Source organism: Phoca vitulina, unplaced genomic scaffold (genome assembly GCF_004348235.1).
Source record: "Phoca vitulina isolate PV1807 unplaced genomic scaffold, GSC_HSeal_1.0 scaffold13, whole genome shotgun sequence".
Lineage (NCBI taxonomy): Eukaryota > Metazoa > Chordata > Mammalia > Carnivora > Phocidae > Phoca > Phoca vitulina.
In genome coordinates, this window is record NW_022589716.1 from 5797553 (window position 1) to 5823080 (window position 25528).

General features: G+C 41.6%; 1 protein-coding gene and 1 long non-coding RNA gene across 5 annotated transcripts in view; one reads left to right on the forward strand and one right to left on the reverse strand.

Moving 5' to 3' along the window:
- Positions 1-6802, reverse strand: part of SETD2 (SET domain containing 2, histone lysine methyltransferase) — a 124193-nt gene extending 117391 nt beyond the window's left edge. For 2 of the 4 annotated variants that reach the window (XR_004300426.1, XM_032412599.1), the window contains exon 1: positions 6575-6750. Coding sequence is in view for 2 of the 4 variants with exons in the window: in XM_032412599.1 (XP_032268490.1) it covers positions 6575-6645 (71 nt within the window). In the remaining 2 variants the exon portion in view is untranslated. Of the gene's footprint in view, positions 1-5156; positions 6271-6574 lie in introns of those variants that run through there. The other 2 variants (XM_032412597.1, XM_032412598.1) reach the window with 2 other exon arrangements.
- A 60-nt stretch (positions 6803-6862) lies between these two features.
- Positions 6863-25528, forward strand: part of LOC116637222 — a 45222-nt gene continuing 26556 nt past the window's right edge. The window contains exons 1-3 of the long non-coding RNA XR_004300427.1: positions 6863-7546; positions 12094-12169; positions 17572-17643. This is a non-coding gene — a long non-coding RNA (uncharacterized LOC116637222). The remainder of the gene's footprint in view (positions 7547-12093; positions 12170-17571; positions 17644-25528) is intronic.

A 25528-nucleotide genomic window follows, 5' to 3' on the forward strand; every position in this document is an offset into this window, starting at 1 on the left:
AAACAAAAAAAACTTAATCCATCAGCACCAGACAGGGCGAACAGAAATAAATATATATACAATATATTTTTAAAAAGAAAAAAAAAGTATAGAAGTCAAAGTCTAAACAAAATCATTGAAACACTATCATAAATTACCAGATATACTCACCCAGTGGGGAAACATATTTGCAAGGAGACGCCTTCCACACAGCACAATATGTCCTAAGGCCTTTTTAAACTGCTTAACATGACAACCAGACACCATAATAAAGCAACTCAATATTGCCTGTTAAAAATGAGTACATCTTATATGTGTGAATGTAAACATGCAGAAGATACAGTATGTAGAAAAAAGGTAGAAAGATATATGTAGTAGGACTCTGCTCATATTTAAAAAAAAAAAAAAGGAAAAGATCTGGAAAGGTATACACTAAATTGTTAGTAGTGGTTACCCTCTTGGATGTGGGATTTGGAGAGATGGAGCAATGAAGAGATGTTAAGGGTGGATTTTTACTTTTTCCTCTATTAATATTTGTATTATCTTACCCTTCTGCAATAAGCATTTATTGTTCTGGTAATTAAAAAAAGAAACCATTTAAAACATACTACCAGACACTGTTATTGTTCTTAAAATATCACAATTACGGTAAATCCAAAGACAACAGTAAAGTACCTCCAAAGCTTGAATTTTAAAGCTCTATCCTCAGAGATTAAAGAGGACTAAGAGACATCACAATTAAATGCAATGTGTAACCCTAGACTGAAAACAGAGGACACTGCTGAGACAACTGGTAAAATTTAAACATGAACAGTCTAAGAGTTAACAGTATCATTACAAATATTAAATTGCCTGGTTACTGGTTATCCAAGAGAATGTTTTTTCTTAGGTAATACTACAAAATATTTAGGGGTGAAGGATCGTGAGGTCTGCAACTTGATTCAGCCAAAAATAAAAACATGTATATTCTTTTATATAGAAAGATAAACCAAATGTGACAAAATTTCAATTACTGGTTAATGCAGATAAACAGTATGTGGAAATTCATTATGCTATTCCTGCAACTTCTCCGCAAATTTGATATTTTTTCAAAATAAAATGCCTCCCCAGTCCCGCTCTGGCTCCCGCCCCCCTCCCATCCTACCCCTATGGCCTGGATCTCTCTCAAAGGAAGGAAGGATTCTAAACCTGATGTTTGGTGACTCCAGATGTAATGGTTCCGTTTCTAATATGAATGGTCTCTCAGAGCCTTAATAATAATAGCTCTTAGTGCATGACAAAATAAGGTACTCTACAGTACTCTGGAAGAATTAACAGAAACGAAGCTGGTCAACTTTAGATTCTGTAACCCAGGCTAGTCATTCTTTGCCAACCAGCATATGACTATTCTAGCTTCTCTGCAAAAACTGACAATACTCACGGAACACCACCAATTATCAAGTCAAGAAAAATTCTATCTGTTAAAGAGTAAATTATAATACATTTCAATTTTTCAAAAGGGGAACAGATTAAATCAGTCAGTATAGTGAAAAGTGGCAGAAAAAATTTGGGAATATCGAAGTTCCACTGAGGAAACTAGGAAATGATGGACTGACAGGTATAAAGTATGTCTTGGCAGTTTGTGAATATTTCTTAGTAAAACACAACTGTATCAACAGTTGCTTGATACCTTTCTAAAGACATAATGTGTCAGTTTAAGAATGGTCAGCCTGAAATCTAGAAAAGAGCAAAGAGGAACATGAATACTGGAGAGGTATACTTTCTCATAAGTACTAGGATAGCTCATCAGGCTGTCTCACCAGGAAACCCTCCCAGCAGTATTTTCTTTTAGTTGGCTTCTCCATTCCCACCATAACTAAGGTGAATTACGAGAATTCTGTGAGAACTTGACTAATCTCACTGCTTTATATTTTATTAGAACATGTAGAAATATTTTTTCCCAGTTAATAAACTTTATTTTGGCCAAATTCGTCAGGCTTTTCTTATCATGATGCCCTGTACTCTTCTTTCTAGCTGCATCTTTCTATCCAATACTTATAATAAAAGAGCTAACACTGTCCTAATTCTTAAATCCTCATAAAACCCTTTGCAGAAAATACTATTATGATCCCCACTTTACAAATAATGACACTAAAGCACAGAGTAATTATGAAACCTGCTCAGTTTCATAAAGCTATTAAGTAAAAAAAGAGGTGAGATTCTAAAACCTAGCTCCAAAGCCCAGAGTTTAACTTTTTTTGTGTGCTTTGGACAAAAAAATTTTGGTAGTCTAATGAAGCCGGTGGATTTCTTCTCAGCTTAATATTTTTAAATGCATAAAATAAAATACAAGGATTACAAATAAGACCAATTATGTTGAGGACAAAAACCCCAAATGTGTGACACAGTAATACACATGCTTCTTAATGTAGTGGTAGACCTCTTCTCTACTATAATGTAGAGATGTAATAATGTACATAATGTAATGTTTACATTACCTTACATCAATGTTTTGATGTAATGATAAACATTTTGAGATACCTACAACCACAGCATATCATAAAAAATATGACTTGTACTAGTAGTAAAATCACAAGTACTGTTGGTAGTACTGTAGTTTGCTCTTTATACTGGCAATTAAAAGAAATGCTAACTTCTAGTTAGAGGTTAGTGAAGAGGTAATTTTCCCCCCTAAGTTTAAGGATGCCATCCATCTTAAGACCCCTACACTGCACACTATAATAAAAGCCTCTTAATACTGCAATTTAAAGGGACCACTCCTGGGTCCTTGTCTCTTTCTTCATAGGCTCCCTTGGTAATGTCTTCCAGTGTTGTGGTTCTACTACTAAGCTGATGACCACAAAACATATCTCTAGTCCAGAACTTTCCCTTGAACTCCAGGAGGAGACTGAATTGGTTATCAATTCAACCCGAATGTCTAACAGGCATCTCAAACTTAACCATGTCTAAAACTGAACTCCTAATCTATTTCCCAAACTTGCTCTTGTCACAGTCATACCTACTACCATGGTTGATGGCAACTCCATCTTTCTAACTACTCAGACGAAAAACCTTGGAATCATCCTTGGCTCCTCTCTCACATGCCACATCTGATCTATCAACGAATCATATTGGTTTATTCTTCAATGTATATCCAGAATCCAATCATTTCTCACCATCTCCTGGTTACCACCTTTACAAGTCACCAGCAGCTCTCTTCCGGATTGCTAACTTCATTACAAGTCCCCCTGCTTCTTCTGTTCTCCCCTGCAAAGGGGGTGATCCTTCTGAAGCTGAAAGCAGACCATGTCACTCCTCTATTGAAAATTCTGGGCAAAGTCCTTATAATGACTCTACAAAGCACTGTGAAATCTGCATCCCACCCTGAGCCAAGTTACTATTTATTGCTCTTTTTTGTTCATTCCATTTTAGCCATACCAGGCAGAATTCACTACCTTTGCCTTGGCACCTTGGAACTATTCCCTCTATTTGAAATGCTTTCAACCCAGATATTAACATGGCTCTCCCTCCCTTTCAAGTCTTTGCCTAAATACCATTCTCAAGAAGGTACACCCAGTCTACCTCATTTTAAATTATCACATCTTAAAAAAAAAAAAATTACATCTTTCCCAGAAATTCTGGATTCCCCCTTACCCTGCTCCATTTTTCAAAGCACTTACCTTTGAATATTCTGTATTATTCATCACTACCCATCACTAGGAGGGGTGCCCACAAGGGCAAATTTTGTTTTGTACACCACTCACCTCTAGTGCGCCTATGTTTGGCACAAAATAGACATGCATATGTTCAAAGAACAGCACTTCTATGGCTGTTAAGTACTTGCCTCTCTCATCAGAAGAGTTCCTTAAAGACTTTAACTGGATCTAATTTGCAGTGTCCTCAACACCTGGCCCCAACAGCCGACACCTAATGCACAGATACTCAGGCGATTACAGCCATTTTCACCTGAAACACAATCCTATATGCCACAGGAAAAAAAGCCAGGTCTCACAGCTGTGTCTGATTAAAGAGTGAGTACAAGACAAACACAGAACATTAGGTTCCAACAGTTACTTCAATCAAACTGAATTTATGTTTCGTGCCTCAATTTCTTCATGTGTCTAAGAACCATTTCAAACTACCCGAAGTTTAAAAGGGGCACTTGGTCATTCCTTCCCCCGGGCACGTTACCCCCTCAAGCCCACCTAATCTTTCCAAGCTTGACTTAAAATCCTACCTCTTAAGTATTCCCTGATGAACCCCAGCTAGAAGCATTTATACACGCCACACTCTGTGCCAAGGGCTTTTCATACATTATTCTCATCCAATCCTCCCCAAAGCCCTATGAGGTTGCTACCATCACAATCCCTATTTTGAAGATGGGAAAACCCAAGCTTAGAGAGATGAAGACACTTGTCCAAGGTTCAACTAGTGTTCAAACCCAGGGATGTGTGACTCTGAAATCCAAGTTCTTTAACCCTACACTGTACTGCTTTCCCCCCTCCAGTGGCATAATGACTAACTAGGTTCTACATACTACCTCAGAGGGTCTCCTGTCACTTCATTTCTCTAGGTTTCAGTTTTTGCATCTGAAGAACAGGTGATGATGTACTAAGATCCCTTCTAGTTCTTATAGTATTATAACAGAAAATATTTTATAATTATTTTTATACTCCATGCAGGTTAATACACACACACACCACGCGCACACACACACACCTTGGAACTTAAAAATGCAAAGCAGTGGTGACATAAAAGCAGTGCAAATAACTCCAAGACCTTGTGTCAAAAAATAAACATTCTTGATTCCTCCCTACTCAGGTCCATTAAAGATGCACTTCTGAGTTCATTTTCCCACATTACGAAAAATTATGTTTTCCCCAAGAAGTGTAAGGATGTGATCCTTAAGGCTTCTGGACTTCACCACACAACCTGGTAAAAAGAACGGTCAGCAAGCACTTAGTCCAATCAGGGGGCTAGCATGTTATTTTGTACAGGACAACTGTTCAATAAGTGTTTATTGGATCATGATACAGAATGGTTTGAGGTTCTCCAAGTCTCACACCAAAAGCCTATACAACATGAGCTTTGTAACTGAACTGATGATTGTGCAGTAAATTAAAACAATCTAATCAAGGTAATGTTAACCTAAAAGCAAAGAACCCATGAAAGGATAAAGCCATGTTGAGACAACTTACTATCAAAAATAAGAGTTGGGTTTATCTAGAAACGTAGTGTAATTATTTCTCTTTGTGTGCAGAAACAACCGTCAATATCCCAACATAATCCTTCTGTGTTGCAACTGAATCTAAGAACTATCAAGGAAGATCCAGACATTACTGGACCAAGTTGAAAAGCTTTGGCAAAGGGTTCAAAAAAAAAAAAAGCGATAGCAGAGCTAAGGTAAAATGTGTCAAAAGAGCAAATCTCTTGGAATCCTTCTGCTCATAAAGTGACAGTTTCATCTGAAATCCCTACCAACGGTTAAGTTTGAAATGAGTCGTATATTCGTAGGTCTAGACTTCAACCAACACCAGCAAATGGAGTTTCAGATAGCATGTTAAAACAATAGTCTTGTGAGGGCGTAGGGAAAGAAGTGAATCCAGGCTCTGGAGTGGAAGCTCTCGGAGGTATCAGATACAGTAGCAGATACAGCCCTCCACAGAAATATCAAAAAAAAAAAAAAAAAGTCCAAGGCTGAAAAAATACTTTCGGGCAAAACTATATTTCAGTTTTCTAGAATGCTGTCTCTTTAGAGAATCCTCAAACGATCCCGGGTTTTTAAGTAAGTCTTTACGAGAAGTAGAAAGTCATCCATTTAGGGTACAAGGGTCCTGTTACCAAGGAAGTTGTGTCCGAAAGTGTGCAAATCCCACAATCTGGAAGAGAACGTCTGCCCCTCCGAAGGCTTTCATTTTCAGGCGGAAAAACAAACCCGGTGTCACCTCAACATCGGGGCCACACAAACCTCGCCACCATTACAAAACCGAAGTGCCAAAGGTGCAGAATCTGAAGCCGGAAGCACTACGAGGCCAAGATCGAGTTCCAGGAGAAAAAAATCAAACCCGAGAGGGCAGAGCGGACCCTCCGCGGCCCCGGGCCGGGAGAGGCACGCTAGGCCCTTCCGGTCCGAGCCGCGGTCGCCGGGAGGCCGGGCGACAGGCCGGGTGACGGGCCGGGCTTCCACCCGAGCCCGGGGATTCGCGGCCTACCCTCGCCGGTGCCCTCTCGCTGACTCCCGACACCGGCAGCTCCTCCGCCTCGGCCCCTTCGCCTGCGGCGCGGCCTGAGCGGACCGCGGGGAGCCGGAAGAGACCGCCGAGCCTCGAGCGGCCGGGTCGGTGCGGACGCGGCGGCGGCAGAGGCCGTGTCCGCGGCCGCCCCTCCCCCACCAGCCCGGCCCAACCGCCGCTGCGACGCGAGCAGCCGCGCCAACGCCGGGCCCAACCGCCGACCCGCCGCGGCCCGGGCGAGGCGGCGGCGGCGGCGGCGGCGCGGGCCTGCTCCCCACGCCGCCCGCGCGAGTCCACCGCGGGCCCGTTACTCCTCGCGCCGGCCCGCGCCGCCGCCCGTCAGGACGCGCCGCCCTCGGGGCTCTGGCGGAGCAGATACTTACTCAGGGGTCGGGTGCTCGGGGTCGTAGAAATCCCCCATCTTCGGAGGCGGCTGCGGCGGCAGCTGCTTCATCGGGAGCGGCTGGAGGCGGCGACGCGAGCCCCCTCCCCGCGGCAGGGCGACGCGCGGGAGGGGAGGGGAGGGGAGGAGGCCGCTGGTCCGACCGCGGCGGCGGCGGCAGGGGCGGCCCGCGTCGCTCGCTCGCTCGTTCCCTCCCTCCCTCCGGCGCCCGCCCGCCGCTCTCTCCCCCACACACTCACACGGGGAGCGACGCGCACCCCGCCAGCCCCTCCGCCTCACAGGCCCGGCCCCTTAAAGGGACACGCACGGGCCGCGCGTCCGCCGCCAGTTGGCGCTCCCGCAGCTGCCGGGCGACCCCAGGCGGGGGCGGGTCGGCCGGCGCGATCCTCCCCGCGGCTTCCCGGAACAATAAGCACCGGACCCCGAGTGGCGGCGCCGCCGCGACCCCTCCCTCGGGCCCACCAAGGCGGCTGGGGGCTGAGGCGTGACCCGGCCTAGTCCCGGGCTGTTGGCTGGCGACGTCGGGGGGACGGCCCGAGCCCGCCGGGACTCTACCCTTCCTGCCCCGCCGCCCGGGAAGACCTGCCCGCCCGGGGCAGAGGAGTCTGCGGCGGCGGCGCCGAGGGCCCCTCCCCCGGGCCTCCGAGGTCTGAGGTACCGCGGTCGCCGCGCCTCCCGAGCCTCTCGCCCTTCTCTTTATTTCTCCTCCTCGCTTTCTCTCCCCCTTGCCTCATCTCACCCCTCAGCAGGTACGGAAACGGAGCCAGGCCCGGGATTCGCCCGGAGGCCGAGCTCCCGGGACGCCCCCTCCTCCTTGCCGCCGCCCTCTGGGTCTTCTGCCCCCACCCCAACTCTGCAAGGCCACAGCGCCCGTCTTCCGCGGGGTTCTTAAGGCCTCGGAGCAGACGTCCTTGTCGAAGGCTGTCGATCACTTTCCTGCGAAGATGACGAGGTGAGAGTAAATAGGACAGCTTGAAAGGGCTACGTTTTTAGTTATTTTTGGAAGGAGAAACAATGCATAAAGCCTTTAGCTAAACGCTCAGGACGTTGAAGAGTTTATGACAATTGATCATTTTGAAATTGGGAGTTCATAGGATCGACCAGCTTTCGGGAGGGGGTCACTATAATTTTAAATAGGATTTTACCAGCAAACAGTGGCATGGAAGTATGTGTTGTGGACTGACTGTGTGCCTCCCACCCACCCAGTTTATATGTTAAAAATCCTAACCTCTCAGGTTTTAGGAGGTGGGGCCTTAGGGTGATTAAGTCATAAGGGTGGAGCCCTCCTGAATGGGATTAGTGCCCTTATAAAAGAGACCCCCCATTGAGCTCTCTCGCTGTCTGCCTTGTGAGGGAAGATAGCAGGAGAAAAGGGCAGGCTACAGCCCAGAAGAGTTCTCCCACCAGATCTCAGCCATGCCTGCACCCTGCTCTGGGATTTCCAGCCTCCAGAACTGTCAGAACTAAATTTCGGTTGTTTATAGCCACCCAGTCTATATGGTATTCTGTTACAGCAGCCTAAATCAAGACAGTTGTGTCCTAATTACTGAAATGTGATCTAAGTGAACAGACACCCTTTACTGGCTCTTTTTTATATCCTGAAAGTGTGTGTGCATGCGCATATGCATAGGCCGGCAGTGTCTACTAGCTTTTTATCACCATTTTTCACTTGGGGATTATTTTAGCTTTTTTTTTTTTTTTTTCTGTTGCCTTTAGGCATAGGATCCAGGTGTAGGGCCCATCTGATTCCCTAGGTTTAAGTCTCTCATGACCACTTCTTTACAGAATGTTACATAATTTCTCTGTGCTTTTTTTCTCATTGTAAAATGAGAATGTTAATATGGATAGGTCCTGACACTGTTGCAAGGATTAAAGGAGAGAATATTTGTAAAGCTCTAAACTTCCAGTAAATGTCAACAGTTAATCAGACATTTTATTTTAGTGCAGTGGTTAAGAGCTAACTCTACTTTGCATCGTATACCAGCCCTGCCACTTTCCAGTGTGTGTCACTGGGCCTGGTTACTTTTCATGCAAGATTACTAGAATACTGAATACTATTAAATGCCCTCATCTGTTATTGTACCAGGGGTTTTTGTGCATGTATTTTTTTTTTAAAGATTTTATTCATTTATTTGAGAGAGAGAAAGTGAGAGAGAGAGAGAACAAGAGGGGGGAGGGTCAGAGGGAGAAGTAGACTCCCTGCTGAGCAGGGAGCCAGATGTGGGGCTTGATCTCAGGACTCCAGGATCATGACCTAAACCGAAGGCAGCCGCTTAACCGACTGAGCCACCCAGGAGCCCCATTGTGCACGTATTTTAAATTCAAAGAGAATGCAGGGGTGCCTGGGTGGCTCATTCGATAAGCGTCTGCCTTCAGCTCGGGTCATGATCCCAGGGTCCTGGGATTGAGCCCCGCATGGGGCTCCCTGCTTGGCGGGAAGCCTGCTTCTCCCTCTCCCACTCCCCCTGCTTGTGTTCCTTCTCTCGCTGTGTCTCTGTCTGTCAAATAAATAAATAAAAAATCTTAAAAAAAAACAAAAACAAAAACAATGCATCCTCAGAACATATTCTTGAGCCTGGCCCCTTGATCAAAGCTGTGGAATAATTTTGTCTTTAGCATTATTAGATATTGACTGTCTCCTAGTTTGTTACATAAAGCCTTCTGCAAATGTGTTTGAAGGAAAAATGTCAAAAAGTCTTAAGGCGAAACATAAGAGGTATTCATTCCTAGAGTGCTGAAAACCATAAAAACCTTCATAATTGCTCCTGCCATTACTGCTTCCTGTTAACCCAGACCACCCCATCCCAGGGGACCCTAGGGTAGGCTTTAGTGACCCCGAAACAAAGTCGACTCAGGCATCTCTTGCCTTAGGCGAGCCTTTTGGCCCAAAGTTGGACAATTGATCTCTTAAGCACAGTCTCCAAACTACTGTTTGTAAAAAAAAAAAAAAAAAATTTTAAGATTTTTATTTATTTATTTGCTAGAGCAAACGCACAAGCAGGTGGAGCAGCCGGCAGAGGGAGAAGCAGGCTCCCCGCTGAGCAAGGAGCCGGATGTGGCACTCAATCCCAGGACCCTGGGATCATGACCTGAGCTGAAGGCAGACCCTTAACCAACTGAGCCACCCAGGCATCCCTATTTGTAAAAATTTTTAAGGTAATATATTGGCAAGATAGTTCTTAGAACCGACACACACAAAAGCCATACAATCAAGATAGTGAGGTACTCCAAGGACCAGGTGGTACCTTTTTTTTTTTTTTTCAATGTACCCAGGCCAAAGCTCTGCTACCTCACATGGGAATGTGGCTAAAGCTCTAGGAGAGACAGAAAGGGTCATTCCCCCTTGAACCCACAGCTAGAGCTGAATGGGGAAGCCACTGCTACTCACTTACTCTTGCTTCTTCCCATCCCACTCTTCCCTGACCAAGTCTTTTCCCCAGATGAGGATTATCAGGGGACTGGTTGTGCTCCTCAAGAGATGCCAATTTGGAAGAGAAAAGCAAACCCTAGGCCTTCAGTCCTAGGACTCCTCAAAGTCCTTTGGTTTGCCAAGAGGGGGCAGGGTTGGCAGTGGCAACAAGGCCAACATTGGGAGTGTGAGCAGGGCAGTGTGGGAAATTGTATCTCTACCCACATGCTCCCACGAAAACTCTCACCTTGGCAGAATCAGGTCTATTACTGGCAGCCATAGATTGGAGTTAATAGTCATCTGCTGATATATGAAAGGTTGAATATAGCATCAGGCAGTTTGGGAGTATAAATGAATAATAGATACAAGGCTGGGTTATATCAAGATCAAACGTTTGAAAGTTCAAGCTTGCCAGTACAAGACTCATGTAAATCGCAACAATTTGTGAGATACTAACTCAATTTCCTTGATTATTTAAATATTATCTTGATTATTTAAATATTATCTTGAATCTATTCCCAGCTGTTAATGATCCTTATCATCTATTTGTTCTTTTCTCCCCCAGTGTACTTTTGAATAGAGGAATGGTCTGTATTACATATTCCAAAAATGTATTTTTCTTTGTTTGGTCTCTGGGAACCCAAAATTGCCTATTACTATAATTGTATATCAACCATAAAATCATAAATACATACAGGTCCATCCTAGCATTAGAATAGAAACATGATGGGTTGTGGAGCCCGCTTAAGGTTCTTTCTCTCTCCTCCTCTGCCCTTCCCCACCCTCACACATGTGCAGGCTCTCAAAAAAAAAAGGAACATGATGTGGATATTTAGAAGCTGTTATATACAGCTTTTTTTTTTTTTTTTTTTTTTTAAGATTTTATTTATTTATTTGACAGAGAGAGACATAGCGAGAGAGGGAACACAAGCAGGGGGAGTAGGAGAGGGAGAAGCAGGCTTCCCCGCGGTGCAGGGAGCCCGATGTGGGGCTCAATCCCAGGACCCTGGGATCATGACCTGAGCCGAAGGCAGACGCTTAACAACTGAGCCACCCAGGCACCCCTATATACAGCTTTTGATGGTGATTTACTGTTTAGTTTTAGTAGATCAAAAAATTATTCTGTTATAAATGAAATGAATTCGTTTCCATTAATTAAAAATATAATGAGATAGTTTTTAGAACAATGTGTATTACTCTACAAATGAAAAACTTGGATCAAGGGGCGCCTGGGTGGCTCATTTGTTAAGCATCTGCCTTCAGCTCAGGTCATGATCCCAGGGTCCTGGGATCGAGCCCCGCATCAGGCTCCCTGCTTGGCGGGAGGCTTGCTTCTCCCTCTCCCACTCCCCCGTTTCTGTTCCTGCTCTCGCTGTGTCTCTCTCTATCAAATAAATAAATAAAATCTTTAAAAAAGAAAAACTTGGATCAAGTGGTTTAAATATGTGTTTACTTCTCTGTAGGATAGAAATATATACAACCAACATCTTAGCATTTAGGGAACATGAAATGTGATAATGTCTGAGAAAGTACCTAGTACATGTAAACTAATAGCCATGCACTAAAAAATCAGCTACCTTACAAATTTAAGGCTCAACATGCTTGAAAGTTATTTTAGATTTAATCAATGTACAAAAGAATGGTAGCATAATTTAGAATAATGGTTATTTTAACTGTTCTGCACAAATCTATCACACTCATTGTCTCTGAAATTCCTTAGAGAAAAAAAGTATACTTACAATTGATTTTTAATCATGTTCAATCTGCAGATCTCAACACAAGAGGAATCTAGAAAGCAATACGCAACCTATATTGAACCCTATCACATACATTATTTGTATCAAGTTAGCACCTTCCTATATAGTAGTATTGTACTCTGTAGTTGTCTTTTTCTCTTCCGTACTTCTTTGTTAACTGATTTTCATCACATAAGTCTATCTTCCCAACTCTTACAAGTTCATTGAAGGCAGAAGCATTATTGTCTTTAATATTTTATAGTGTTTGGCCTTGTATATGCCAGGTGTTTAATGAATACTTAATTTGCTACTCTTTTGAAAGCCTTACTTTTTTTTTTACTCTTTTTCTTTTAGAAACTCTAAAGTGTTCACATTGTATTTTCCTGTCCAGACTAGATTATTGAGCAGCTGATAAGCTATTGACATCCAGGTAAGCACTGTCTTCTGTGAAGGCTCCTTCATAAGCTCCTAAGAGCCAACCATTTCATTGGGCTTGGACCTGGTGACTTGAAAGAACCATACACTTAACCCTCAAGTACACAGGAATATTACTAATTCCTTTTCAATGTGTGTTAATTTTGTCTTCTCTACGAGAGTATCAGACACTCAGGGAAGTGATTATAGTGTTTGTTTTGTTGTGTTTTGATCTTGGCACCCTTTCAGAGAATTCATCTCAGGAGCTGCTTATTGCATCTTCCTTCCCAGCCTTGTCTGTCCCAGCAAAGGATAAAACTCAGTTTTACAAATTAGTAAACCAAAGATCCCAGAGGTTAAGGTACTTATCTAGGGTCACATGACTAAGGAAAGGTAGAGCCAGGATTTGAATCTGGCTATCTGATTCAAGACATTTTCAGACAAAAAAAATCTGGAGTTTACCACCAACAGAAAATACTCCCTGATACAAGAAGGAACAATGAGCAAAGAAATTGGTAAATAAGTGGTTAAAACTAAAAAAGTAACAAAGTAATAATACATAATTTGTGTGGTTAATAAAGTAAGGCAAGATAGAACTAATATCCAGGAGAATAAAATCATAATTTGGAAGTGGGAAGGGTAGAGTGATGATTGGAGTTGAAGTTTTCCAAAGTCCTTGTATTGTTTGGAAAGAGGGTAAAAATATGGATTAAGCTTTATTCTTTTAAGTACTCAAGTTAAAGTATCTCAAGTAACTACTAAGAGAGTTCTAATTTCTAAGTTAATAGAGAAAATAGAACAAAATTACAAAAAAAGCATCATATGGAAATAGAAAAAAGAAAGCAATAGTGAAACAAATAGAAATCACAAATAATATGGTAAAAAATAAATGCAAATATTTCAGTAACTACAGTAAATGTAAATTGAATAAAGACTCCAGTTTTAAAAAAAAGAATGTAAAATAGACAAGGAAACAAAATCCAACCATCTGCTATTTTTGAGACGTTCTTAAAACCAAGAACATAGAAAAATGTAAAAGGATGGAAAAACATGTCAGGCTAATATATCAGTAGAAAGCTGGTAACATCAGACTAAGAATAAATGAAGGTTACTAAATAATGATAAGTTCACGAGGACTTCAGAATTCCTTTTTTTTTTTTTTTAAAGATTTTATTTATTTGAGAGAGAGTGAGCGAGAGAGAGAAGGAGCAGGGGGAGGCAGAGGGAAAAGCAGGCTCCATGCTGATCAGGGAGCTGGACGTGGGGCTCGATCCCAGGACTCCAGGATCATGACCTGAGCTGAAGGTAGGTGCTTAACCGACTGAGCCACCAAACACCCCAGGACTTAAGAATTCTAAACATGCCTGCATATTACATGTACTTAAGATACAAAAAGCAAAATTCGACAGAACTACAAGAAAAATGAATATCCCAGTATAGTGGAGATTTTAACACACCTCAAAATAATGGATAGATCTTATAGACAAGAATCAGAAGATATGAACAACATAATTTAAAAAATTGAATTAATATATATATATAAACTGTTGCACTCAACAGAGCACTCATATCCTAATATGCATGTGTGGAATGTTTATGAAAATTGACCACATACATGTAAGTTCATGTAGTAATTCTCAACAAATTCAGATGATTGATGTTGCATAAGCCGTGTCCTCTGACAAATATGAAATTAAGTTAGAAATCACTAACTAAGGGGGCGGGGCACCTGGGTGGCTCACTCGGTTCAATGTCTGCCTTCAGCTCAGGTATGATCCCAGGATCCTGGGATTGAGCCCCACATCGGGCTCCCTGCTTGGCGGGGAGCCTGCTTCTCCTTCTCCCTCTCCCTCTGCCATTCCCCCAGCTTGTGCTTTTTGGCTCGTTCTCTTTCTCTCTGTCAAATAAAAGAATAAAATATTTAAAAAAAAAAATTTTTTTTTAAAAGAAATCACTGGGGCACCTGGGTGACTCAGTCGTTAAGCGTCTGCCTTCGGCTCAGGTCATGATCCCAGGGTCCTGGGATCCTCATCAGGCTCCCTGCTCACGAGGCCTGCTTCTCCCTCTCCCACTCCCCCTGCTTGTGTTCCCTCTCTCGCTGTGTCTCTCTCTGTCAAATAAATAAAATCTTTAAAAAACAAAAAACAAACTAGTAAAACTGACTCAGTGAGAAATGGAAAACCTATCTGGTCCTAAAACCATTAAAAAATGAGTCAGTAGTCAATTTTCTCTCAAAAAGAAAGGAAGGGATGGATGAATAGATGGACAGACAGACCCAGACAGGCAAGGATAGGACAAGAAAGGAAAAGATACAAGCTATTCTCATTTTTGAACAAAGATGGAATAATCGTGAACAAAATATTAAAGCAAATCCAACAATTCGTTAAAAAGATAAAAATCAGGATCAAGTTGAATTTATTTCAGGAATGAAAGTTAGTGTTCAGTTATGCAAACTTGTTAAAGTAATTCACATATTAACAAATTATGATGGTGTGGTAGGCAGAATAGCTCCCCAGAGATGTCCGCTTCCTAATCCCTGGAACCTGTGACTATGTTTCTTTGTGTGACAATAAGGACTTTGATGTGATCGAGTTCCAGACCTTGGGATGGAGAGGTTATCTTGGATTATCTGGTCCCAATCTAATCACAAATCCTTAAAAATGGAAGAGGAAGGCAAAAGTGTTGGTCAGAGAGATGAAAAGGACAAGGACTCAACCTGCCTGTTGCTGGCTTTGAAAATGGAGGAAAAGGGCCATGAGCCAAGAAATGTGGCAGCCTCTGCAAGATGACAATGACCCTCGCTCATTTTACAGGCAGCAAGAAAGCAGGGACTGTGGTCCTACAACCTCTAGGAACTGAATTCTGCCAATAACCCAAATGAGCAGGAACTAGATTTTCTCCCAGGACCTCCAGAATGGATGTAGCCTGCCAACACTGTTTTTAGTTCAGTTAGACCCATACTGGACTTCTGGTGTGCAGAACTGTAAAAAAAAAAATAAATGTGTGCTGTCTTAAGTTTCTAAGGTTGTAATACTTTGTTACAGCCGCAATTGAAAGCTAATAAAGATGGTACATCCAAATACTTTTAGATGCAGGCAAAAATATTTGTTAAAATTCAGTAAACATTCTTAATTTAATTTAATTTTATTTAAAAGATTTTATATATTTATTTGAGAGAGAGAAAGAGCACAAGCAGGGGGAGTGCGGCAGGCAGAGGGAGAAGCAGGCTTCTCAGGCCCACTGAGCAAGGACCCTTGATGCGGGACTTGATCTCAGGACCCTGGGATCATGACCTGAGCCAAAGGCAGATGGTTAACCAACTGAGCCACCAAGGTGCCCCCATTCTTAATTTTAAAAAAATAAAAGAAAGAGGAACCAAAAAACCTTTAACAAATCAGGAATAGAAGAAAACTTCCTTAACCTGATAAAGACCTAGAGCAAACATTATACGTAATTGTGAAATAAAGCATTTCTCTTGAAATTAAAAGTAAAACAAAATGTTTGCTGTCATCATCTGTATTCAACATTGTATTTGAGTCCTAGCCAGCAAAATAAAACAATAAAAGAAATAAAACATGTAAGGGGCTCCTGGGTGCCTCAGTTGGTTAAACCTCCAACTCTTGGTTTGCTCAGGTCACGACCTCAGGGTCATGAGATCAATCCCCCATAGGGCTCTGCACTCAGTGCAGAGTCAGAGTCTGCTAGAGATGATCTCCCTCTCCCTCTGCTCCTCCCTCTCCCTCTCTCTCTCTCAAATAAATAATAAAATCTTTTTTTAAAAAGAAATAAAACATGTAAGGAATGAAAAGGACAGTTGTTATTTACAGGTGGTATGATTGTCTACTTAGAAAACGCAAAATAATTTACAGAATAATACTTAGAACTAATGACAATTCTTCAAGTTTTTCAGATAAAAAAATCAACTGCATTTCCATAATCCAGCAAATAGAAAGCACAAGCAAATAAAACATACCATTTACAAAAACAACATCAACACCAGACTGTTAGAGCTGGGTTATCTTATTGGTTATCCATCTGGAGAGAAAGTAAAAATGGATCCTTATTTCATATTTAACCCAAAAGTCAATTCCAGATGGATTGAAGACTTCAATATAAAAGGCAAAACATGAAAAGATTTAGAATAAAATGTAGAATAATACAGTATCTTTGGGACATGCCCATGTGATAGAAAAAATGTTCTTAAAATTCAAAGTACAAACCAAAGAAGTCAAAATTCAGCTCCCTTGAAACTTTGTCCTCAAAAGACAGAATGTGAAAGGAAAAATCATAAACTAGAAGGAAAGGTCTGCAACACGTATAACAACAACAAAAGTATCTCGAGCTATACCCCAGTACAGTAGGTACTAACCACGTGTGGCTCTTGAGTACTTAAAATGTAGGTAGGCCAAAGTAAGATGTGCTGTAAGTATGAAATAGATTCCAGATTTCAAAGAGTTAGTACAAAAAAAATTTTTGTATGAACATCTTGAAATGATAATATTTTGGTAAGTAGATTTTTATTAAGTAAAAAAACTATTAAAATTAATTTTGCCCAGGGATGCCTGGATAGCTTAGTCAGTTAAGTGGCAGACTATTGATTTCAGTTCTGGTGATGATCTTCAGGGTCCTGGGATAGAGCCCCACGTCAGGCTCCCCACTCAGCGGGGAGACTGCTTCAGCATTCTCTCTCTCCCTCGGCCCCTTCCCCACTTTCTAAAATAAATAAATCTTTAAAAAATAAAATTAATTTTTCCTGTTTCTTATCACTTTTTTAACTGTGGCTACTAGAACATTTTAAATTACCTCTGTGACTTGCATTTTATTTCTTTTGGACACCACTGATCTAGAATATACAAAGAATTCATGCAAATCAGAAAAAGGCAACCCAATTTTTTAAATTGGCAAATACCACAAAAGAGGAAAAATTAATAGCTAAGAAACATTTGAAAAGATGGTTCAGGAAAATCAGGCATAATGCAGTGTTAGTGGGAATGTTAATTGGTGTAATGGCTTTGGAAAACAATTTAGCATTACCTTATAAAGTTGAATATGGGCATACCCCACAACCAACAATTGCATGTATCTCAGATATGCAAACTACAGAAACTTGCATGTGTACACCAAAGGCCATGTTCAGAAATGTCCGTTGCAGTATTGGCAAATGTCCATACAACACCGTGCATTTATATAATGAATGATTAAACAGCATTGAACATGAATGAACTTTTCAGCTCCACCTATCAAAATAGTTAAATCTCAGGAATATAATGACCAGGAAAAAAAAGGACATAAAAGAATATATAATTTTGTTTTCATTTATATGAAGTTTTACAAGTCAAAATTAAAGAACAGATTATGCAGGGAATTAAGCATGATAGGAAAAGTAAAAAAAATTCAGGATTTTTTTTTTTTCTAAAGGGGGAAAAGGAATCATGGGAGCACCAAGGAGGCTTCAGAGAATCACTAAATCTCTCTTTCTTAAACTAGGTGGTAAGTCCACAGATACTTGTTTTACTGTTATTTTGTCTACCCTCTGCTTGATTAATAAATGTATCTATTTACTATTTAATAAAAACTTGTATGTATCCTTTGACCAGCAAATTCTATTTCTGAAATTCTAGTTTATAGAAATAAAAGTACTAGTACAAAGAATAAATGTACAAAGATATTAATGGTATCATTACTTGTGTTGGGGGAAATAAAGAGAATGCTCATAAATAAGGGAATGGAGGAATACATTTTATAATATCTATACCAAGGAATATTATACTGTCATTTAAAAGAATGAATTTTCACTATACTAGATATTCTGGAGGAGTTTCCATGAGGTTTTGGGGTTTGTTGAATGGGAAAAGCAAGACACCTAAACTTATATATACATGCATATATTTGTTTGATTTTATGAGTATGGGGAAAGATACGAGTGGATATATGCTGTTTAGTTGAGTTATCTTGATTTGAGAGTGGAGAGAAATGAAGGAAGGAGGAAGTGACAGGAAAAAGAAAAAGGGGGGGGGGTGCCTGGGTGGCTCAGTCGGTTAAGGATCTATCTAACATTGGCTCAGGTCATGATCTCAGCGTCCTGGGATTGAGCCCCATGTCAGGATCAGCACTCACTGGGGAGTCTGCTTCTCACCCTTTACCTCTCCCTCTGCCCCCCCCCACTCAGGCATGCTCTCTCAAATAAATAAAATCGTTAAAAAAAAAAAAAGAAAGAAAGAAAAGAAAAGAAAAAGGGAAAATTACCACCATACCCCAGTAAATATATTGTGGTCCTGTGTATATATATAAACTACAGATGTTTGTTATCTAGAGATCCATTAAGAAATTGGGAGAAAAAAAACAGTTGAATCTGTATTTACTGATAGGGGGATGTCAACTGAAAAAAGTAAGTTCCAGAGTAATATGTGTTTGGAGTCTATTTCAGTAAAGCCAAAAGCCATATATATGCATATTTATGTAAGTGCTTGTATATCTGAACTGTGAGAGATGCAGATTACACACCAGTCTTAATATTGCTGATGGTTTGAATGCAGGGAGTGAGAGAAAAAAAGCAATCAAAGATAAATCCTAAATTTTTTACCTCAGCAACTGGGTGATTGGTGGAGACTAATGGAGACTGGGGGACAAATAGGTCAGGGGATGTGGGATTAATAATTCTGCTTTGAGGGGCATCTGTGTGGCTCAGTTGGTTAAGCATCCAACTCTTGATTCCAGCTCAGGTCATGATCTCAGGATTGTGAGATGGAGCCCCACAATGGTGTCTGTGCTCAGCAGGGAGTCTGCTCGAGATTCTTTCTCCCTCTCCCTCTTCTTCGCCCCTCCCCCCCCACTCACACACCCTTTCTCTCCCTCTCTCTCAAAATAAGTAACTCTTTTTAAAAAGTGATTCTGGGGGCGCCTGGGTGGCTCAGTCGTTAAGCGTCTGCCTTCGGCTCAGGTCATGATCCCAGGGTCCTGGGATCAACCCCCACATCAGGCTCCCTGCTCCACGAGAAACCTGCTTCTCCCTCTCCCTCTCCCCCTGCTTGTGTTCTCTCTCTCGCTATGTCTCTCTCTGTCAAATAAATAAATTTTAAAAATCTTAAAAAAAAAAAAGTGATTCTGGTTTGAACATATTAAGTTAGAGAATGCTGCTAAACATTCAAATGGAGATATGAAGTGACCAGTTCAAAATACCAGACAGGAATTTAGAGGAATGCTGTAGATATAGAGACATAGGTTTTGGAGTCACCAGGATACAAGTCTGCATGAGATCTCCTAGGGAGAAAATACAGCTAGAGAAAAGGGCAGATAAAAGGACAGGGCCCAGGATTAAGCATTTGGGAACATTAATATTTACAGGTCATAAAGAATGATAAGCGAGCAAAGGGACAAAGGTGAAGTTGAAAACAAACAGGAGAGTGTGATCTCGTGGAAGCCATGAGAAGAAAGCTTTTAAATGAATGGACAGAAATTCAGAAGCAGTATGCTTCCCACTCTCAACTACTTTTTGGATTTATCTTTATATCAGTTATCAATTGCTGCATAACAAAATAGTGATTTAAAACAAAAATAGTGGGGGCGCCTGGGTGGCTCAGTCAGTTAAGGGGCTGCCTTTGGCTCAGGTCATGATCCCAGGGTCCTGTGTTTGAGCCCTGCATCAGGCTCCTTGCTCAGTGGGGAGTCTGCTTCTGCCTCTCCCTCTGCCTTTCCCCCACCCCTGCTCCTGCTCACTGTCTCCTCAAATAAATAATATCTTAAAAAAAATAAAAACAAAACAAAAATAGTCATTGATTGTGCTCACAAATTTTCAATCTGATCAGGACTCAGGCAGGGAGGGTTCGTCTCTGTTTCACATGCGATCAGCTGGGACAGCTCTACTGAGAGCTAGCAGATCAGTTTCCAAGGTGGCTCACACATGTTGCTGGCAAGTTGGTACAGACTGTTGGCTGGCAGCTCAGCCAGGGCTGAGGACTAAGGTCCTTAGTTCTTCCTGTTAGACCTCTTCATGTGGCCTTAGCTTTTTCATTAGCATAGTGGCTGTTTCTAACAGTGAGCCTCCTAAGAAGAGCCAAGTGAAAACTGCCTTGCCTTTTATGACCTAGCCTTAGAAGTCACATAGCATTTACTTCCACTGTACTCTATTAGTTGAAGCAATCACAAGGCCCACCCAAGTTCAAGGGGAAGGAACATAACTCCACCTATTAATGGGGGAGTGGCAAGGTTTTGGAAGAGCACTTTGGATGGGAAATACTGTTGTTACCATTTGGGCAAAATATCTACCCAAACCAGGTCAGACATGATAGCTAAAAAGCAAAGCCTAGAGATATCTGCACAGATGGGTACCAAATTTATTGAGAGAGTATGTTAGAAAGAAATACTGCAACCAACTGTCTAAGAATCACATTTAATGCAGTACCTCAAAGAGTTCTGTGCAATATATATTTCATAATCAAAGAGGGAAAGCCTGAGTATAAGAGGAGGCATAGATAAAGCAGATACTTGTTTAATGTTTAGTGACAATGACCACAACATTATTAATATTAACAATTATTATTTAAATTTAGTATGTCCATATAAAAGAATCTTTTTTGAAAAATCATGCTTAGTATTACCAGTTCTTGGTTATTTCATTTAAAAAAATTTTTAACGAAATAAAAAGTAGACAATGGATGATATTCTTGGAAAAATGAAAATTCCCAAACTTGAATCAAGAAAAATCAGAAAGCGAGAATAACCACAGAAGAAATAAAGGGCTGGGGCAGTTGGGTGGCTCAGTCGGTTTAGCATCCGACTCTTGATTTCGGCTCAGGTCATGATCTCAGGGTTGTGAAATCAAGCCCCACACTGGGCTCCACACTCAGCTAGGAGTCTGCTTGAGATTCTCTCTCTCCCTCTCCCTCTCCCTCTGCCCCTCCCCCTGCTCTCTCACACACACACAACACACACAAACACACTCTTTCTCTCTCTCTCTCAAATATATAAATAAATCTTTAAAAAAAAAAAAGAAAGGATAATCAAATATCTGTACCTAAAAGAGATGCAGACTGCTTCATTAAAGAAGAAAAAATTATATGATTATCTCAATAAATGAAAAAATATTAATGAAGTTTAACATTCATTACTGATAAGTACTCTCAGTCAACTAGAAGCAGAAGAAAATTTAATATGAAAATGTTTACTGAAAAAGTATAAAAACATCATAGTTAATGTAGAACATTGAGAACTTTCCCATTAAAACTAGAAACATAGAGCACCTGGGTGGCTCAGTTGGTTGAGTGACTGCCTTTGGCTTGGGTCATGATCACGGAGTCCCGGGATCGAGTCCCGCGTCGGGCTCCCGGCTCGGCGGGGGGTCTGCTTCTCCCTCTGACCTTCTCCCCTCTCATGCTCTCTCTCACTGTTTCTCTTTCAAATAAATAAAATCTTAAAAAAAAAAACAAAAGCACTAGAAACATAATGGGTGCCTGGGTGGCTCAGTTGGTTAAGCATCCACCTCTTGATTTCGGCTCAGGTCATGATCTCAGGGTTGTGAGATCGAGCCCTGTGTCGGATTCCCCACTCAGCAGGGAGTCTGCTTGAGGTTCTCTCTCTCTCCCTCTCCCTCTGCCCCTCCCCCCCCAAAATAAATATTTTTTAAAAAACTAGAAACATAAGGGGCTGGATGGCTCAGTCAGTTAAGCATCTACCTTTGGCTCAGGTCATGTTCCCAGGGTCCTGGAATCAGGCCCCGTGTCGGGTGCTCTGCTCAGTGTGAAGCCTGCTTCTCCCTCTCCCTCTGACCCTACCCCCTGCTTGTGCTCTTACTCGCTCTGTCTCTCTCAAATGAATAAATTTAAAATCTTAAAAAAAAAAGACTAGAAACATAAGTATACTGATAGACTCATATAGACGGCCTAACATTAATTAAAGCCTATAAATAAAGAGGAAGAGAAAAATATTACACATTTTCTGCAGACAATGTGATCTAGAACACTTAAGAAAATCAACTGGTAAACTAGTAGCTCTCATAAAAATTTACTATCAATGTGGTTGGATATGAAATTAGCCTAATTTTTTAAAGTTTAGGAGTCCCATGATCATTCTCAAGTTAGGTGGTTTACTAAAATGATTCACAAGACTTACTAGCAGGTTTGGGGCGCCTGGGTGGTTCAGTCGTTAAGCGTCTGCCTTCAGCTCAGGTCATGATCCCAGGGTCCTGGGATCGAGCCCCGCATCAGTCTCCCTGCTCCGCGGGAAACCTGCTTCTCCCACTCCCCCTGCTTCTCCCACTCCCCCTGCTTGTGTTCCCTCTCTCGCTGTGTCTCTCTCTGTCAAATAAATAAATCTATAAAAAAATAAATTAAAAAAAAAAGACTAGCCGTTTATACTCGCAGCCAAGGCTTATTACAGCAAAAGATACAGAGTAAGAGCAACAGAACAAAAATATACATTGGGTGAAGTCCAGAGAAATCACACATAGGCTTCCAAGTCATTCCCCTCCTGGGACCACACAAGATACACTCTTTCTAGCCGCAAACTGGAAGGACAATGTTAAATGTCTGCCAAAAGAAGTTCACTCTGGTCCAAGGGTTTGAAGCTTTTATCAAAGGTTGGGGGCATGTAGGCAACTGTTCTGGCTACATGACCATCCATGGTAACTGAAACTCAGGACCCCAACAGCGAAATGAAGCGCATCATCAATTGTGATGCTTGTGCAAAACAATCCTAATAAACTGGTACAGCATCATCCATTGCCCTGGGCATACAGAATGTCATCAGAAACATAAAGAGCATTCTGAAGGCCATATTCTCAGGGGTTGGCCAAGGGCTAACAGGGTTCTAGGGTTCCCAAAGACAGGCAACCATTAACTCTTGTCTTCACAAGAGTATTAACTGTATTAACTCTTTTCTTCACAAAAATTAACAGTATTAGCCAATTTTAAAATGTAAGAAAGAAAAAGAGAATCCCATCCATAATGGCAACAAAAGTTATAAACAATGAGAAATAAGTGCACCCTATATTAAGAAAACTTGAAAAGTAAAGTTTTAAGAAACAGGGAAATATATGTTGTACCTAGACAGAAAGACAACATTGACTTCTGATTCTGGATAAAGAGGGACTAAACACACATCCTATTCCTCTACAAACAGCAGCTAAAAAAAATAAACAAACAAACAAAAAAACCCTGCACATTATACATAAACCAAAATGACTCTGGAATCTTACTGGCTTGGGACCTTGGGATCACAAAATGACATAGTGATGAGATACCTGGGTTTTCTCTTTTTGTCTCCTATACCCAGACTGGGTACTAGAGTAGCTGGCAACTGAGAAAGGCCAACAGGAATACATAAAAATGCTCCCCAAGCTGTCTCTAGCTAATGGTCCAAGAAATGTGCAACCTACCAAGAGAGAAATAGACAATACTTCCCTACCCTACCAAACATGGAACAAAACCATGGTCTCTCTTTACTCCTGTCAGCAATACCTTGGGAATGGGGAGCCTAGAGTACCGCTCTGTCCCAGCTGTAATGTGGGTGGTATCAGAGAAGACTGAGTGGGAACTTGGGATTTTTCATCCCTGCTTGGTAGTATTGAGGCCCCTTTATATTATCAATGGAGGCTACATGGGGATTCTGGACTTCTCCCCACCAACTGTTTAAAGGTACCCTTCCCTTTACCCTTCAGTATCAGAGGAGGCTGAGTGTGAAGATGGAACTTTCACCAACACCCAGCAATAATGAGGCCTCCCCTATTACAATATTGCAGGACCTAACAAGTCACCCCCACCTTCCCAACCAAGATGGTGTCAGGCATAGTGGGAGGCAAGATATCCAATTTCCATACAAAGGAACAAGACACCAAGGTATCACTTCCCTCTGAGATGCCAAGAAGGTCAAATGGGAAGTCCAGAATTTCACCCTCATCTGGCAGAAAGGAGGTGGGTACCCCATTCCTCTCTAGGATGGTGTCAGAAAGAACCTGCTAAAATAGATTTATATAAGATCCAGAGTCTCATGTCTCTAAATGTCCAGGATACAATTTATTTTTTTAAGGATTTTATTTATTTGAGAGAGAGAGAGAGCACGAGAGCAAGCAGGGGGAGGAAGAAGGACAAGCAGACTCTGCACTGAGCATGGAGCCTGATGCGGCGCTTTGATCTCAGGACCCCAAGATCATGACCTGAGCTGAAATCAAGAGTCAGACACTTAACTGACTCGGCCACCCAGGCGCCCCTGTCCAGGATACAATTAAAAAAAAAAAAAAAAAGTCACTCATCATACCAAGAACCAGAAAATTTCAACTTGAATGACAAAATACAATTTTAAAAAATACTGACACCAGGGGCACCTGGGTGGCTCAGTCGTTAAGCGTCTGCCTTCGGCTCAGGTCATGATCCCAGAGTCCTGGGATCGAGCCCCGCATCGGGCTCCCTGCTCCGCGGGAAGCCTGCTTCTCCCTCTCCCACTCCCCCTGTGTTCCCTCTCTCGCTGTGTCTCTGTCTGTCAAATAAATAAATAAAATCTTTAAAAAAATAAAAAAATAAAAAAAATAAAATAAAATAAAAAATACTGACACCAAAATGAATCAGATGTCTGAATTATCTGACAAGGATTTTAAAACAACCATCATAAAACTGCTTCATCAAACATTTATGAACCCATTTGAAACAAATACATTTGAAAAGTCTCAGCAAAGAGGGGCACCTGGGTGGCTCAGTTAGTTGAGCGGCTGCCTTCGGCTCAAGTCATGATCCCAGGGTCCTGGGATTGAGCCCCACATCGGGCTCCCTGCTCGGCAGGAAGCCTGCATCTCCCTCTCCCTCTGCTACTCCCCCTGCTTGTGCTCTCTCTCTCAAATAAGTAAGTAAAATCTTAAAAAAAAAAAAAAGTCTCAGGGGCACCTGGGTGGCTCAGTTGGTAAGCGTCTGCCTTCAGCTCAGGTCATGATCACAGGGTCCTGGGATCAAGCCCTGCACCAGGCTCCCTACTCCACGGGAAGCCTGCTTCTCCCTCTCCCACACCCCGTGCTTGTGTTCCCTCTCTCGCTGTGTCTCTCTCTGTCAAATAAAATCTTAAAAAAAAAAAAAGTCTCAGCAAAGAAATAGAATATAAAGTAGAACTAAATGGAAATGTTCAGTTCAGTGGGTGAGCTCAACATCTGAATGGAGAAGACAGAGGAAAGGAACTTGAAGATAAGACAAAGCTACCCAATCTAAACCACAAAGAGAAAATAAACTGAAAAAAAAAAAAAAAATGAACTGGTCCTCAGGAACCAGTGGAACTATAACAAAAGATAAACATTTGTGAAATCAGAGTCCCAAAAGAAGAGAAAGAGTGTGGGGCAGAAAAAGTATTCAAAGAAATGATGACTGAAATTTTCCAAATTTGTCAAAATACATAAACCTAT